This window comes from Gossypium hirsutum, chromosome A06, assembly GCF_007990345.1.
Source record: "Gossypium hirsutum isolate 1008001.06 chromosome A06, Gossypium_hirsutum_v2.1, whole genome shotgun sequence".
Lineage (NCBI taxonomy): Eukaryota > Viridiplantae > Streptophyta > Magnoliopsida > Malvales > Malvaceae > Gossypium > Gossypium hirsutum.
In genome coordinates this window covers 113,953,676-113,971,855 of record NC_053429.1, presented here as the reverse complement: position 1 = coordinate 113,971,855, position 18,180 = coordinate 113,953,676, and the positions used below count along the sequence as shown (strand labels likewise).

The 18,180-nt window shown below is 34.7% G+C and overlaps 1 protein-coding gene and 1 non-coding gene across 3 annotated transcripts; one reads left to right on the top strand and one right to left on the bottom strand.

Moving 5' to 3' along the window:
- The first annotated feature begins 7,310 nt into the window (after positions 1-7,310).
- Positions 7,311-10,945, top strand: LOC107962269 (uncharacterized). Its single transcript, XR_005928688.1, has 6 exons — positions 7,311-7,627; positions 8,423-8,499; positions 8,637-8,784; positions 9,035-9,196; positions 10,098-10,246; positions 10,382-10,945. It is a non-coding gene; the product is annotated as an uncharacterized protein (transcript).
- Positions 10,946-11,861: 916 nt separating this feature from the next.
- Positions 11,862-17,711, bottom strand: LOC107962268 (uncharacterized). 2 transcript variants are annotated; one of them, XM_016898585.2, is made up of 9 exons: positions 17,445-17,711; positions 17,156-17,199; positions 16,723-17,032; positions 15,639-15,836; positions 15,214-15,486; positions 14,900-15,002; positions 14,595-14,713; positions 13,980-14,156; positions 11,862-12,951 (listed from the first exon to the last, which is right to left on the bottom strand). In XM_016898585.2, the coding sequence occupies exons 3-9, from the start codon at positions 17,020-17,022 to the stop codon at positions 12,079-12,081; spliced, it is 2,043 nt and encodes a 680-aa protein (XP_016754074.2). In that variant the 5' UTR covers positions 17,023-17,032; positions 17,156-17,199; positions 17,445-17,711; the 3' UTR covers positions 11,862-12,078. The 2 variants fall into 2 exon arrangements, with proteins under 2 accessions (XP_016754074.2, XP_016754073.2); XM_016898584.2 differs by lacking the exon at positions 17,156-17,199 and having other exon boundaries at positions 17,445-17,710.
- Positions 17,712-18,180: the final 469 nt, after the last annotated feature.

Below are 18,180 nucleotides of genomic sequence, written 5' to 3'. Positions count from 1 at the left end.
TTGAAAAGGTACAATTTTGATTAAGTGATTATTACTTTAGATATCACGACCAAGATCTTGTTTTGGAAAAAAATTTAAAACTCTGGTTTTTCCCTAAATTTATTTTTCACTGTGTTTTCCAAACCCGTTTTTCCAACACATATGACTAAGACAACTTCTCCAGAGGGTTTCCAATGATGTGGACTTGAAGAAACTTATGTGTAGTTTCTGCTAGGAAAGCTTGAATAGTTAGAGCATCAGAAACACCCTTCATGATCATTATTGTTACATTAAACCTCTTCATGAAATCTCGAAGGGATTCATTCTCTTTCAATTGGATGGACATAAGGTAAGCAGTCGACTACTGCGGGGTTTTGTTGGCTAAAATTTGCTCATGAATAACCCAGCCAATTCAAAGTTTTTTGTGGATCTCAAAAGGAGTAATAGGTACCACTAACGGACAATATTAGAAAGGGTTATGGAGAAAACCCTACATTTCACAACATTAGAGGCTCTAAGAATATTCATGTGGTTGTTGTAATTAGCTAAGTGGTCCTCCAGGTCACTACCACCAATATAAGACAACTTAGGGAACTTGAAAGAAGCAAAAAGGTTGTGATTTAATACAGAATGGGTTAAAGGTTCATTAGCATAGCTCTAGGAAACTTCCTCAGGCTTAGAACCTTTAGCTTATTGCAAGAAATCCAATTTGGTGGCTGCAATATGTCCTTCAATATAAATAACCTTGTTTTAAGGTTCTTACTTCGAACAATTAATAAGTTGAAGATCTTATACTATTTCATTATCATTATGATTCTTCTTACTTTTTTCAACAGTAGATCGTACCTTCTGGTTCTAGTGGAAGGGGCAAATCACTAGTTTTGATAGCATCATTGGTTGTGCATAACTTTGCGATCAACCATTCATTGCGGGTATTTTGCTTATCAAGTTGGCGTTAAAGCTCTTGTTGTTCCTAGAACTGATGTTGTTAAACCAGAAGTTTGTTCCTCCATGAGTTGCATTTTTTCTTACATCTCAGTGACATGGTGTTGAGAGCCAAGGAGATGTTGTTGGGAAACTTGATCTAGAAGATTAGTCGCAACAATAAAATGAGGTTTAGAAGCCAAACAAGAGAGAATTTTCTTTATGTGGTCATTTTTGGGATCTTGCGAGGTAGCAAAGGATGATAGAGTGTTGGGAATTGAAAGGTAGACTATAGTGGTTGGATTAGCTGAGGGAGAATTGAGGGTATTTAGAAGTTGGCTTAAGGCTTCCATGAGGACCATGGCTAGGAGAGTTGGCATCTTGGTTTGGGTTGGGGAAGTTCAGTATTGGTGGTATTACTATCATTCATTGGAGTGGAGGAATTGGCAGGGTTGATGTTATTGTTTTTGTTGATGGGATTGTGGGTAGCATAATTTTCATTATAAAACATTTTCGATCCATACTTATTACACCAATTGTTGGTACCAGGTACAACAAGAGAGGTTGATAAAGAAGATAAATGAGAAGATCACAATGGTGCAATGGAGGTCAATTCACCTAAAGAGACTGAGAGTCGGAACAAGGACAAGCGAATAGGCTAACCAAAGAGATGATTGCTTGGAGTAACTTGTGCTAGGGAATCGATCCTTTCTACATCTTTTTTCAGGGTACTTATAAGAAAGGTTCCGTTTTCCATTGATATGATATGGTAGGATATACATTTAGCCTCACAAAATGCGTAAAGGCTAATCATGTCCGTATATAAAAAGAAATTATGAGTATAAGGTAGTTATACCTAAATAGACTCCTTATTGTCTTAGAATTGTGTTCAGACTCAAATATGAGTGGGTGTCTTCTTACTTGAGTAAGTGGTTGAAAATGGGTACTACTTAAGGTGGAGTCAATGCCAAAGTCAACAATGTGTTTGGTAGTGACACGTGTCTGACTGGCGAAGGGCATGTATAACAATGAGAAAGAAAATTTATTGATATATTCCATTCAAACATGTAAGACATGCAAGGAATATGCTAAAAAAATCACGGAATATAAATATATATATATATAAACCCGTCAAAAAGTATTTTACTAACCTCATTGTTGGGAAGAGTTAGTTATAAGTAAGTTGTTATGTATAAAGTAAAAACAATTTAGAGCTGAATAAAAAATTATTTTCTAAAATAAATTATAATAAAAGAGGAAATCTAAGAAAAGCAACCATAGACGCAAATTAGATATTTTCTATTATAATAGTTAGATGAGAAAGAAAATTTATTGAGATATTCCATTCAAACATGCAAGGAATATGCCAAAGAAATTATGGAAGATAAAAACAAAATAATAAAGTCGTAAAAGAATATTTTACTAATCTCATTGTTAAGAAGAATTAGCTAAAAGTGAGCTGTTATGTATAATGTAAAAAAAATTTAAAGCTAAAAAAAAATTATTTTCTAAAATAAATTACAATAAAAGATGAAATCTATGCAAAGCAAAGATATTTTCTATTGCTATAGTTAGATGAAAAAGAAAATTTATTAAGATATTCCCTTCAAATATGCAATACATGCAAGGAATATGCCAAAGAAATCATGGAAGATAAAAACAAAAATGCAAAGCCGTAAAAAAAAATCGAGCGAAGGAGATAATTATGGAAGAAGTAATCAAGGTTTAAAAATCAAGAAACTGAAACGATAATAGGTATTTAGTAGGAGGCATTCATAAGAAGTTACCATAATAACATTAATAGTAAATATGATGCCAAGCTAAAAGCTTTCCTTTATTCCAAATATTGAATATTGAAAAGGTGTTTCCTTTTGGTGCTGAGATAGTATTTAAGGTGAAACGGATGGTTTTAGTGATTATATATAATGTAACTGTTCCATTTTTTTTTCTTTATTGAATTCAGTAGTTTTATTTCATCCTTGGTTTTTGGCATTCTTATTTTACTCTCATTTAATTAGAAATAATTATTTCTTATTTTACCCTCATTTAATTAGAAATGGTGTATTCCAACCCTATTTAATGTATAAAACTCTTTTGAGAATTGATTTTATATAATATATCGACTACCACTTTCCAAGCAACTCAACCAAACATAACTGAAAAATCATTTATTTTTAATTATTGGCCGGGGGATTTATGCCTTTAATCAACTCATTTATTTTAATCATTGGCAGCACGATTTATGTCTAATTTGTTGCGGCGTTTTTGCTGTCGCATTGTGTTCTCTTTTTTCAGCTTTTGTTTCTTCTATTTGCGTAATTGTTGCTTTCTTCATTTTCTTTCAATAAAATAGACTTCTATTGAGGAAAAATTTACTAACCATGCTCTTAGTCTCTTTAACGAAGTCATCTTCACTTTAATGTTTTGTCCAACTGCAAACAATTCTTAATAGACTAAACCCGTATGAGTCTGTTATGAACAGAAATCGAGAAGCCAAAAATGGCAGAGAAGGAAGGGAAGGAAGAGAGAAATTCCAAAGAGAAAAAAAGGAAGAAGAAGAAGAAGAGAGAAATCGGAGAAGGAAAGAGAAGGAAAAAGAAAGAGGAATTCTATGCAACCCCCTCAACAATTACAAGCCATTATATAAGGGAAAAATAACAGAAAATGAAAAATAAAAATTGGAAAATAACAGTACGGTGCCTAGTCTTCATTTTAACCTATAAAAATTTCCTCCACCTCAAAAATATCCTTGTCCTCAAGGATCAAAGTGAGGAAAAGTGCTTGAATGTTCAATAGGATAACCATAAATACCCATTCTTCAATCAAGCATAGGACATCCATAAGTACAAAGTTCATGACAAGAACATCAAACTTCAATTCAATGGGATATAGATCATCAAACAGTTCTAGCCCAACACCATCCATTGTGTCATTAGGATCAGTAACCTTATGCACTTTGGTACCCATGGTAGTAAATTTCACATTATTATAAATACGGTTACCATGCGACTCGCCTGCAACTGGATGGTATAAAAGGAATTGTTTTGGCCATTGATAGTTAACCCACATCTCATCCCTGTGATCAATAAGAGGGAAAGTTTCATCATTGTTATGCAAGATAGAATCTGATACAACCATTTCTGCAACAACCCACATGACTTCATTGAACCTAAGGCCAAACTCCGTGTTTAATGGAAATCTACACATTTTCTCTAAATTAAGACAGCCATTACAAAACTCATGAAGTGTAAGTAGAATGGGGAGAGGAAGAACGTGACCCACAAGCGAATCATCAAGTTGCATTTTATGCGACCACTAAGTGTTGAGGCGTGGCCTCCCTAGTAGGAATGGAGGCAGCCGGGAAAAGCCTAGAGCAACTGAAAATTGCAGAGGCATGGCCATGCCATCGAAGGGCACATCAACTAGCTTAGGATAGCTAAAGAAAGCTAGTAGTAAAAGTTCCAAAGGAAAAGTTGCCCACATTAAAGACAAAAGAAAGTGCAAGAGAGGACCTGAATCAACCAAATCTACAGACCATCAACTTCTCACACAAAATTTCATGAAAGTCTAAGTTAAATTACTCCTGATGAAAATCCTTATGAGACTTCTGCATCTCAGAACCTAGGCCTTGCGCAAGATTGTCATTCAAACAACCATGAAAATAGTCAAGGTTCAAATACTTAAACCTTTTAGGAAATTCATATTCATCGTCACATGAGGAGTATAGTAAGCTATCCTCAAAATTGAACAATGGTTCTTTGTGAGCTATATCAAAATTCTGCACCAAATCACATGAGGCACAATATCGTTGAGCTTCATTCTTCCCTGAAGACATTAGCCTAATCAAAATTAACCCACCAAATTCATCTGACTCGCACACCAACTTCAAGATATCCCTGCTAAAAAGGGTTTGCAAAACTTTGAAATTTTTATAGCAACAGATCTTTCATTAATTGAAGACAGCCTGAACTTACAATTCCAAAATGATCCCAATATTATGCAAAAACTTGATTCAGTTTCCCACTGATATGTATCATCCCTAAATTGTGACCTTAATTCTGATAACCTAATCACATCAATGAAGCATGGATTATCTAGATTATGAGCCCAACACAACAATGGCACCCTTGGTTTGTGCACTTCGCAAAGAAGAAATAAACTTTTGGAAGCCAAAACAAACTAAAACCCATCAGCTCCTACTCTAGAAAACGCTAGGAACTGATCCTCATCAACTACATCATATGGGCTCAACATCTCAATCTTAGCTAAACAGTTTACATTACACTTATTACGCTTAAAATCAAGTAACAAAGCAACATCTGATCGGGCAACAACTAAAATCCTAGGATGCCAATTGAACTCAATACCCAACCATTTATAATTCTCTGTACCACTCGAATCATCCCATAAAACTCTAAGTTTACTACCTTTAACATAGTCATTGAGTCTCTGACAATTAACACAATTAGTTAAATCAAACAAGAATAGATGTACCATTTTCTAACAAAACCACACTTTCTTCATGCATGTATGGACTACAACAAGCATAGACAATTGAGGAACTCTTGAATAGCTTACTGCCTAAGTAATCTAAAGTAGGGATTTTTCTAGGGTTATCAAATCTAACCGAATGCCAATGAACAAAATTAGAGTAGAAGCCATTAAATTCCCAACAACAGAATCACCTGAAATCCTATCGAAATCATCCATTGGATCGTTTTTTACTGGCACTCCATTGAAAGAACATTCATTTGGAGGAACCTTACCCATCACTGTACACCTATCATTTGTCCCAGTTATGGCATGCCTCACTCATGTCCCTGACATTTTTTGTGTAGTTGAAACAACCAAAATACTAACATCAAGTTCACCTTGTTCTAGTACCAGAGGAACCTTGAACATCAGATCCAATTGAAGCACTTGATTTTTGACTTGCAAAAATGAACCTTTTACCTTTACAGTCAATGCACGAAAGAAAGCAATAGCAGCGCAGGCTTGATGGAGCTTGTTCTTAAGGATCGCGGGATACTCATTCGTGTCAATCAGTACCATCAGTGCCTAATCAAACGGCGGAGCGTTACGATTATTAAACCTTTTTACCTCCACCACACCACCATCCCCATCACTATTTTCATATTTGAAAACCGACGTTTGAGGTACTGCCAAAGACGTACCAATCACATTCTCACCCGCACATAACCCCTGGATCGCCGCACAAGCACCGTAAAACTCTATGTCAAGTTGACAACAGTCATCATAAATATTACAGCCTTGTAGAGAAATTCTAACTAAGATAACATTCAAGCATCCTTCAAACTGGATCAGTGCTTAAAAACCAGCCGATTTTTGAAATGTGACGATCTTCTGCACAAATCCATGAGGTGAAAAAACCTGATGGAGCACTTCTATAGTAATAAGGTAAAGCATATGATAGATTGTGACCAAAAGGGCTCGATTCAATTCATCACCAGCCATGGAGAATTGATTGAAACTCTGATACATTTTGTTACGAAAAAAAACCAAGAAGCCAAAAATGGGAGAGAATGAAGGGAAGGAAAAGAGAAATTCCAGAGAGAGAAGAAGAAAGAAGAAGGAAGAAGAAGAAAAGAGTAACCGGAGAAGGAAAGAGATAGAGAGAAAAAAAGAATTATGAGTGTAACTAGAGCTGTGCATGTACCGGGCTGGGTGGGCCCATTAAAAAAAATTTGGCCCGTTTTCAAGGTCGGGCTTGGCCCGGCTCGAAATATGGGCTTAGAAATTTGTCCAAGTCTAACTTGAGAAAAAAATGATAAGCCCGAGCCCGACTCGGTCCGGTCATATTAATTTTTTTTTACTTTTTTTATTAAATAAAAAACTTTAAAATATAATAAATCAAGTACATCTAAAACATAAAAACAAATATTAAAACAAAAAACAAATAAAAAATGAGACTAAAACAATTCTTCAAATAATACATAAATTAAAAATATAATAAAAAGTAATTATATTAAAATTGAAAAATTGAAACAAATTAGAACTAAATTAAGAACCAAATTATATTAATAACAAAAGTTTTACAATATCAAAATAACATTAAAAACAACAAAAGAGTAAAGTAAAAGTACTAAAGTTACTTAAAATTAAAAATTAAAAAAATTAAAAAAATTTAATATTAAAATTGGGCCGGTCCCGGGCCAAAAAAAATCTTACCCGAGACCCGACCCATTTTCTAAACGGGCCTCATTTTTTATCCAAACCCATTTTTCGAGCCTATATTTTTACCCAAACCCTCCTATTTTTCAGGCGGGTCTTCGGGCCGGGCCGGGTCGCCCGGCCCATGCACACCTCTATGTGTAACGAATTCATAACCCCTTAGCAATTACAAACCATTATATATAGGAAAAATAATAGAAAATATAAAATGGAAAATAACGGTACAGATTAGCTTGGATGAAACGCTTTGTTTCATTACAGCACGTTTGGTTGCCATGAATAATCAAACTATTCTTGGATGATTCGGTGATAAATAGCTTGGTTCACCGAATCCTCCATTCGACAGAATTTCATTCATCTCCCATTCCACCTCCTCCCATAATCGCCCTTTACCACCCTCCCTCAGCAAACACCTCAAGTTACCACACCCCAACTCTGTCTCCTCGTTCCCGTTTAGTTATTCTCATCCTACGATCATCATCGACAGAGATCTCGACATTGTAAAAAGCTTCCCCAAAATTGAGACGATAAGGTTATTCCCCTCAATCTCACCTTCATTGTGAGAATTTCATCTCTTTGCTTCCCTGCTTGTATTTCACTAGTAGGGAGCTATGAAAAAGATGAGTTTTCGAAAAAAAATTGGTCGATTGGTTGATCCGATTATTTTAGGGCAATTTAGGGTTAGAAAGCTAAGCTTTTTTTTTTTTGAATTGTTGGGCATTTTTGTTTATTGTAAGGGATTTCAGGTTGCTTGTTTCAATAGTAAGGGATTTCAGTTTCAGGTTGGAATTTGTTGTTTGTGGTAAATGGGTTGATGGGGTTTTGAATTTTGAGCTTTGAATCAGTTACAGAGTTTTTGAGCAAGAAAAAAAAAGAAAACAGAGGCGGGGGAGATGAGGAAATTGTTTTACTAGTAAATTTGCCATTGCTTTGCCTTTTTCTTTTTTTTTTTCAATTTTGATTCTGAAATGTTAGGCTAGTTACAGTGTAAGCTGAACAAAGCTTTTCAGTTGAGAAAACCATTGAAGTTAAATTAAAGAGAAATTCAACATATGTGCTAATACGCTTTGTTTATTTTTGAATGTTAATGCTTAGAGAATCATAAATTGCATAGAGATTTAGCTACTGCATCGGGTTTTAGATAAAATTTTACCAGCATCATTATTTTGATCTTGAATTGCTTCGTGACAGTTCTTATAAATTCCATAACAAGTTCGTTAACTCGAGACTTTATGCACTACTTTTAGAATTTACAAATTGTACTCTTCCTTAGGACTTCCATTGGAATTTTTTTTGGTCAAATCTAACTTTTTGTCTCGCAATTTAGGTTTCGGATTTTGGGCTTGCAAAATTAGCTTTGGATTTAAAAATCCATGTAACCACATGTGTGATGGGAACCTTTGGGTAAGTTAACATTACATATTGTTTGGTAAATTTCAAAATTAAATACTGATTCTCAATCGTTAAAATCATAGTATATTACTGGAAATTAAATACTAAATATTCAGGGTTTTCTGATAAACGGATTTGTTCTTTTTTAGATATATGGCTCCAGAGTAGGCAACAAGTGGCAAGTTAACTGAAAAATCCGATGTTTATTTCTTTGGTGTTGTTCTCTTGGAGTTAATTACCGGACGCAAACCTGTTGATGATTCTTAGCCGTTAGGTGACGAGAGCCTGGTTGAATGGGTAAAAGGCTATTCCGCTATGTTTAGTTGTGTTTTCAAAAGTTTTTCCTTGTTTTAACATGCCGTTTGCTTTGGCTTTCTTCGTAAGTTTTAGCTTATACTGTTAGAATCTTCAAGAAATTTGATTTTCGTCTGAATAAAATCTAAAGTTACAGTCTAATATTGTATTACCTTGATTGTTTGTTCATAACAAAACCTGTGGCAATGTTCCAATTTCAAACATTATAATATGATTCAAACTTGTTACTCAGGCTCGATCTTTGCTTGCTGAAGCGATTGAACATTAAGATTTTGATATGTTGGTGGATCCGAGGCTGGAAAAGAACTACGTGGATCACGAAATGTTTCGAATGATTGAGGCAGCTGCTCCTTGCGTGTGACATTCAGCTGCTAAAAGGCCTAGAACGAATCAGGTAAATAGATTTAAGTACTAAAGAACCATTTTGAGAATCATTAGAGGGTCATGTCTCATACTCCATGTCCGAATATATATGTTGGACCATACTAGTACTCAAAGCAAAATGGAGAATCCAAGTAACAAAAGTAAGAAACTTGAGTGTTTATGTGTTCTTCGACATTTATTTCTTAGCTGGTGAGAGCTCTAGACTCACTGGACGAGTCATCGGATCTCACATACGAAATGAAACCTGGCCAAAGTGAAGTCTACGATTCAGCACAACAATTTGCACAAATCAGAATGTTCCAAAGGCTAGCATTTGGCTGTCAAGACTACAGTTCGAGTTTCTTTAATCACTCTCAAAGCAGTTGGAGGAGTCGTGACAATAAGGTAGCTGGAAGAGTCGAGATTACGGAAATCCAAGTGGCGGCTGGAGTCGAGAACAAAGGGATAGAGATTATAGGAATCCAAGCGGTGGCTGGAGTCGAGAACAAAGGGATAGAGATTATGGGAATCCGAACGGTGGCTAGGGCCAAGAACAAAGGGATCGGAACACCTTAATGCCTTGAATGTAGTTTTAATGTAAAGCAAATCAGATGAGTTTTCAATGCTTTACCGTTACATGATAATTGAATTGCCATTACATGAGAGAGTTTAAAGGGATGTCTTGACTCTAAATTTTGGATAAGATTCATTAATTATGATCATTGGATCATATCATTTGATGTGTAATATTGTTAATTTTTAACCCTTTTTTTCCTTTTTTCCTTTTTTCCTTCATTATTTTTTTTAATGAAAAAAAGCTTATATTTTTCCCTGTAAGAATGCATTTATTTTCTATGTTTTGTGTAGCCTCAAGTTTGCTTCTATTTGTATTTAGGTTCTACAATTTTAATCTTTTTTATATCCTTGGAAAGGTTGTTGAACTATGGATAACAGAGTGGATGAGGCTGGATCGTTGTGGAACATGGTTTTACATACACAAAGTCGTTCTATCTCAAAGCGGTTGTTTTCTGGGATGATTTCTTTATTTGATCATCATAGCATGCCAGATAAGATAATAGAGGTATGCCAATCACCATCCCGAATGCCATACAAAACCAATTCTGATGTTTTTACTTGACACCACTATTCTGTTTGTGAGCATTTGTATCAAATGAAGCACAATTATGTTGGTTGAGTTATTGGTGTTTTTCTAAAGGTATTTGCAGACATGGAGGAGTTATGTGTCAGACCAGATGAAAACACAGTCAAGAAAGTAACTCGTGCCTTTCAGGAACTCGGCAAAGAAGACAAACAGAAGTTGGTTCTTAGAAGATACATGAGCAAATGGAAATACATCCACTTTAATGGCAAACGAGTTAGAGTGAAAAGATATACATCAGATGAAGATTGATGTTCAATTTAATGAGTGCATTCTCTTGGCGTCAATGGCATTATATGAGTATGTATCTGTTGCGCTGGACTTTGCCAATTAGGTATTGCAGCATCAAGGAGTCTTTTTCACTTTCCTTGAGATAGGCAGCATACACTTGAATGCTATATGAATTGTTTATCATTCCTGGGGGGTAGTTCCCTGTATATAACTATAGCTTGGATGTTGCAAACCTCTTCTTTAATTTCTAGGGATATATATATTGTTAGAAGGACAGAAAAGGGTTTTTGTTGTTAATGTAGGACATTGTTTTGAGATTTTGTCCTTATAAGACTCTTATGTCTTCATATCATCATTGATTCAATTGAAATATTAAATAGTTTTTGAAGATGTCTCCACTGTGAATTATTAGTTATTTTCTGAGTGTCATCATAGTGTTTCTAGAGTGGCATAACCCAAATTGATGACTATGACGTGTGCTTGCAATGCCAATGCACACTAATGATTGACAATGAAGGCTGTGGTGGTCGGCGACTCCTCGTGGCAGTTTGGCCTCAAATAAATATTTATCGTCGTATCTGGCCAATGTTTGATTTTCAAAAAAAAAGGTGGTATAATTAGTAACTGCGGTCTTTGAATTGATTTTAGCTTTTAAAACAATCTCTTCAACATTTGCTTGCCATGCCTTCCAAGGCCTAGCTAGCAGTTTGGTTTGTTTTCAACTATTATTGCCATTAATACTGGAAAGCTTTACATGTAATGAGAAGAACGATCGAAATTTAAAAGAGAGATTAAAATGAATTTTAGTGCGAGCGACATGAAAGGCCAATTATATGAAAGTATTGAAAATATGATATTAAGAATGTAATTAAATTATTTTATTAAAATTTGATCAAATTATTTATTATTTATTATATTATATTTAATTATAAATTTAATAAAATTTAATAATAATAATTATTTACTTAAAAAAGATAACTGTTAAGGGATTGAATTACTAATTACAACTCTATTTTATTACTGTTTTATTTTATTACAGTTCTATTTCATTACAGTGAACTAAACATATTATAAGTACTTTGCACATTGTTTCACTAAAACCAGACGCCCTCGTTTTACTTGTTAGTTGCCTAGTCTTCATTTTGACCCATAAGAGTCATAAAAATTGATAAAAAAAGAAAATCAAAGTTTTCAGATTCTAAATGAAGAGTTAGGGATTGAAGGTTCTTTTTTCCTAAATAATCAAAGGAAAACACTTTTCATAAACAAGGCTATTTTGACAGTAGATTGAATCTTGATTCAAGGGTTAAAGAAACTGTAGAACTCTTTGATTTTACACAGGTGTAAATAAGTCCCTCCCTTGAATACAAAACATAAATATACCAACATAAAACTGTGCTGTGGGATTCAGAAGGGGAGGAATCGTTAATATGAGAAAATAACAAAAAGAAAAAACGTTTAACATATAAAAATAAAGGATTTCGAAAATAATTTGCTTGCATCAAGAGAGGGGAAATGATTTCCTATGAGACTTCCGGTTCAGAATATACACCATGACCATGGTTCTGGGTCTGGTTCTGATTCTGAACATTCGGAGGTTGGTCATCTTCAAGCTCCTTTATTAGCTTTTCAATCTGTCTTCTATAAACAGGCATGAAATGATCACTTATCATAGTCTGGGAAAGCCGCAATTTACTATACAGGGATCTCGGTGTAAGGAAAATCCCAATCTTTGCCTCCATTGTCCGTTGCCTATCATCCGTGTCATCACTTGAGCTGGGAGTATCAACTTCAGACTCCACCTCATCAGACTGAAGTGTAACTATATGCATTATCTTTCCAGCAGGGAAAAACCTGTGCACTTCCTTTGTTTCTGGAACTGAAGTATCCGACTGTCCCTCACCTCTAACCTCTGCAATGGCTGCTGCTTCTTCTTCCCTTATTTGGTTAACAACATCACGCTCGTCATCTTCGGCTTTATCGTAAAGCTCATGCTCTAGTTGTTGCCACAACTCAACTTCATTCATGCGCTCATCATGCGTGTTGTGGCTAATAAGGTCCTCACCAACTTTCAGCTCAGCATCCCTATCACGATGTTGTTTATCATCTGAAAAGGAATACACAATTTCGGAACTCCATTCAACTCCTGATGAAGACACAGGAAGTTCAATGGCTTCTTTTGTACTTGAAGTTGAGTTTATTGGGGAAGACGGTAGGAGAGGCTCAGACATTTCTGCTTTGTTGGGGCTAGATTCCAAGGTATTTCCTTCTTCCTCCGAGTTTGATCGAGCAGCTGTGCCACGATGACGGGGTCCAATACAAGACCAGGAGGACAGGTTTATGGTAGGACGTTTCCATGCTGCATGAGCCATGCTCTGCGCTCTTCTCATAACGACCTGTAAATCAAATTCTAAAGAGAATTAAAAAGGTTAAAAAGATCAAACAAAAGTAGCGGTTCAAGTTCAGGTAGAATTAAGGCCGAAGGAGATAAAACTTCCACCACCAAAGCAGTTACCGCACTTTAAGATTTTGCTTGATAGGGTGGAAAGAAAATTAGAATGATGGAAAATTAAAGGAGAAAAACAGAAATAAAAAATATTTTCTTTCTATTGGTATGCTTGATAAAAAAGATGAAAACATCGAAAGAAAAAAAGCTCCATTTAGTTTCTAAAAGTAATTTCTTTTCCTTTTTTAAAAAATGATTTTCATTTTCTATTTTTTGAAATGGAAACATGAACACATGTTTAGTACCTATTTTTTTATAATATAAACATGAAAAATAAAATAAAGAAATTCTACAATAGTATAGATTCAAACGAAGGTACCAGATTAAATATTAGAAAAACTATTGAAATGAAGAACTTTTTTTTGTATTTATAAGAGTTCAAATCAGATTCAATTCACTTAATGATAAAATCAATGTTTTGTCATTTTCAGTTTTACAAAACAGTTTTAGTTAAAAATAATTTTTTATCCTTTTCTAATTTTCTCATATTTTTATTTTTATTTTCCAAAAACCATTTTAAAATTTTCAATCAAAAACGTTCTCTTCATTGTTCTCCATTTCCAAGAAAACAAAAATGAAAATGGTTTCCAAGTTCTAAAACCAAATGGAGCCTAATTTTCTTTTCATTCATTACTTGATATAGTTGAAATCGAGGAAAGAAATTAAAACTTCTGAAAAATGCACAACTTAAAACAAACTTATGCCTGTCTTATTTTCTCTCACCCTATCATTCCAATTTAGTCTATCTTACCTTCTTTCCTCTAACTTTTCTTTCCTTTTCCACTAAACATACTCAATTTAGGAATGAAAAAAATTTAAAGGTAAATTCAACTTGAAAAGCTATTAAGAACTAAACAACAGGATCTAGCAAAAATCGTTTAATGGTGAGGCAAGAACAGGGTTCATTAATTCAGCTACCTGTGTACCATTAGAAACTGGGCGTAAAATTGCCCCAGCCCCAGCAACTTTTGCTTTAGCACTGGCTATAGATGGAAGGCGAGAACCCAATGCTGAAGCCGATCGATAAACGGTACTCAGAATTCTTGTATGCTCAATTTGATTCCTCAGATCATTCAACCAAGCAGAGGCCGTCACCTGAAATAGAAAAAAAGAAAAATAGTTCATGATAATATCACATAGCCTTTAAGCAAATGAACAAGATACCGTCCAGAACATTTCAATGAAACCCTATTTGTGCCAGCTCCTAAAATCTATCAGCTACAGAAAGCCACAAATCACAAAGAGGACCATTCAACCACAACAGGATAGGAGAGGAAGAACCAGAGAGAGGCAGACAACTGAAGGTGAGGCCAGTAAGAGTTCACAAGCCAGCACTTATTTGCTATTAAGGGGTTTAAAATCATCCTAGTGCAAATTACTGTTCTTCTTTGAAAAGAAAGGCAATAAAAGCTTAAGGAGCACAACCATATCAAATGGAACATGTAAGATACTTATGCTTACAGTAGAAATATCTCAGCATCCCTTTCTTTCACAAGGAATAAATATAATTTCTAAACAACTGATATCATTTACCTCAGCACGCAAATCATCTACAGAAGCAGCTGAGAATGTAGGCACTAAGTCTGCTCCATTTATAACAGAAGTAATAAAATCAGTCCCCGAGTCTGCTAACTCCCATGTCATACAAGCAGCTGCATGCAGCACATATATGGTCAGTTCCATTACTATGTTCAAAGAAGAAGGTATCACATTAAACAAACATCCTAAGGGGATATGTCATACCATATTACAGCAGAGATGTTCTATACAGGAGCATGTGAAGAGGCATCTATTCTTGAAGGCTAACACTAGATGAGAGAGAGAGAGAAAGAACAAACCTGGAGCAAATGTGACACAGGTAGTTGTTGATAACTCCTTTTGCTCCCGCAGCACATAAGTTAGAAGTGCACCAGTGCCTCCCCCCAATGAATGCCCTACAATCTATTAAATCAAATTCAATAAATCTATTGATTTCAGCAAATTTTGATAAAGTAGACAGGTTTAATTTTTAAAAGGTTTAAAAGATCAAAAAACAATTTGATATTTTCACAATTAGCATTATCTAATTAGCAGCATTCTTGTTAAGCAAATATATAGACAGAAAATAGTTGCAGGAAAATTTATGGACATAAATTGCAAATTATGCCTTTACCTTAACCTTATAAGTTGGATGTTGACCAAGTGCTTTAATAAGACAAGGAGTGGCAAGCTTTGCTATCCACCGAGCAGCTGCTACCATTCCGCAATGTGCATAACCTAAAACTAAGTCACTCACTCCTCCCTCTTGCACAACAGAGTGATGGAATGGAACTATAGCTCCAGTTGCAGCTGTCAGAGTATCCTTGATACTGTGTGTTCCACGAATTAATAGAAGAAAACATTCTGTTTTGTGGTCTACCAATATTGTAAATGCAGGCTTCAAAATCTGCAAGATTTCAATAAATATGATAATACTAATCATAAATTCAAAAGCACATTGACAGTACAATTGAATTGTAATACCTTTGAAAATTAACTACAATATTAAATATATATATCACATACTAATCCAGAAAGTTGGGGGGCGACACAACTTACTCCTGCTTTGGGTTCTTGGAGAATAACATCTTCCTCTGCATAACCAGTCTCCTCCAAAAATAAAGGAAATGGTTTTTTTGAAAAATGCCAGCACAATGTCAACAAGTTTAACAGATATTTAAGTTCAGCAGTTATATCTGGTCCTTTGAGCTCAATGCTATCTTTACCACCAAATACACTCGCAACATGTAAATGTCCCTGAAAAAAAAAATAACCATATTGTTTGTAGTGCCAATAATAGATACATCAAATTGACAACGAACTATTAAGAGTTTCTATAAACACTACTTCATAAAAACACGAAAGCCTGATCTGGTGATTTGTTTACAGAATACAAGAAATTCCAGGAGGATATAGGATATCATATCAAGTTCTATAATTATCTCAGTACAATAAAACTAGAGCATCGTATGGAGAAAATATGTTTCTGCCCAAGAACAAACAAATACATGTACTGTAACATGGCTTTAAAAACATCAAATGAATTTGTCTTTGATGCTCATACTGAGATGCATTAGGTTTACAATGAAATGCAGTGTTAAGACATCATACAACTATACCTGTTGCACAGAGGCATGATAGGTCTTGACTCCTAACTGTGAGAACCATGCATGGATTAAGTACAAAACAGATAATGACATAAAAACAAACCAAAATCCATTGCACTGGATTCAGCCTTTAGATTAAAAACCTTACTTATAAATCTCAACACAAAATTTGAAATGTAAGTTAGGTTCATGATGGTAGTGGCATAACAAAAGGATTCAGAATTCTGAACTCATGATTCTGATATGAACACTGTAATTAACAAGAAAGTCGAATGATAGTAGATTTAAACTAACTGGAGCAGAATCATGAAATTTGGCAGAAAAACTAGCATTAGTCCAACACCCATCATCTCTCGTATGTAAATGAAACTGCCAACTTCTTTAAAAACAACTTCCCCCACCCCTCCCAAACACTCGTATTCTAGTTACTAGCCAATCTGTTTTACAGTCCTCAAAACAGAGTAAATGAAACCAATAAAATAATCATGGCATCAAACATTACAGCAGCAATAAAAATCAAAGGATGCATACGGTACCTGCCTCTTCAATAAGAAGTTGATCCCAAATGCCAAATCTCCAATGGGCCACTTCCCTAGAGTCTCAGAGTATGTAAACCTAAGAGTTTCAGACAAAGTAGAAATCGTCTCTACCCACGTTGCAGGAGCTTGAATTAACCTATGCGAAACGCGATCAAGCCCTGAAGAAGGATTATTGGACAAATCACTTCCATTTTCATTGTCATCGTTACCAGACCTATCTGTCTGCAATTTACGATTCAATGTATAGTACAGAAGAGCAGCTGCACCAGCTGCGGTAGCCATAGTTGCAGTTGCCATGAGTTTATCCCTAAAATATTAAACAAAAGCACAATTATAATTACCTCAGAAAGCTTGTAATATCACATTCAAACATAGACGAGAAATATAGTCAATGCTTTCTAAAAACAATATTGGAGAAAGGAGAGAGGACCATGATCTCCGGCATTGTAACCTTGTATTTGGCTGCTGGGAAAACTAAAGAGAAAGAAAGAAATCGAAATTCAGATCCTATTTCTCATAGCTAACATGCTTCATCGCAATACAGAGCTATAAACTTTGAGATATATCATCTACGGATTAAACGAAAAAAAAAAACCCATACACACACAAACACACGGAATGTGAAAAAAGAATAAAACATGACAACCTAAACATGAGGAAAATCTGGGGGGAAAAAACCCTAATAACACGGCAAATCGGAATATTTAAAATTAACGAACCTGAGGAGCTCGATATTCACTGAAATTCTCCGATTAATTACGAAAACTACCTTCGTGTGTAAAGAAACCGATTGATTACTCAACGCATATTCTTTTATTTTATGTTTATTATTATTAGAGAGGGAGTGAGTGGGGGAGGCATGGGTTAATTAGTGGAAAATTTTTGCAATGCCGGTTTGTAGTACACGTGTCCGAATCTAATTGCAGGGAAGCTAGGAAATAGGTGTTTTAAGAATTTAAACCGACCTTAGCTTAGCTATTAGGATTGTACTTTTCCGGTCTTGGTGTCTTCTACTGTAAGGATGGGAAGGGGTGGCTTCAAAGTACAAGTCCGGATGCAGAATTTATTCAAGTGTAACCCGTCGAATTATATTTTTGGTTTAAATATCCCAAAAGACTCTATACTTTTTTCAAATTTTAAAATTTAATTCATATATTTTAATTTTGAGACATTGAATTTATGTATTTTTTATTTAAAAATCTTAGTCCTCCATTTAATTTTACTATTAAAGTTAACAATGTCAAAAATAAAATAATTCTTAAAAAATAAAAAATTTATTAAAAAAGATAAAAATTCATTAAAATTATAAAAAATTATAAAAATTTATAAAATTCAATGTTATATAAACCGGACCGGATAGGGAATCGATTAGGGTATTAATTCGGCGAGACGTAAAAATTAGTTGACTAACGAACTGGTACAAACTAATTGAAAAAAGCTTAAAATTGGTTGAAT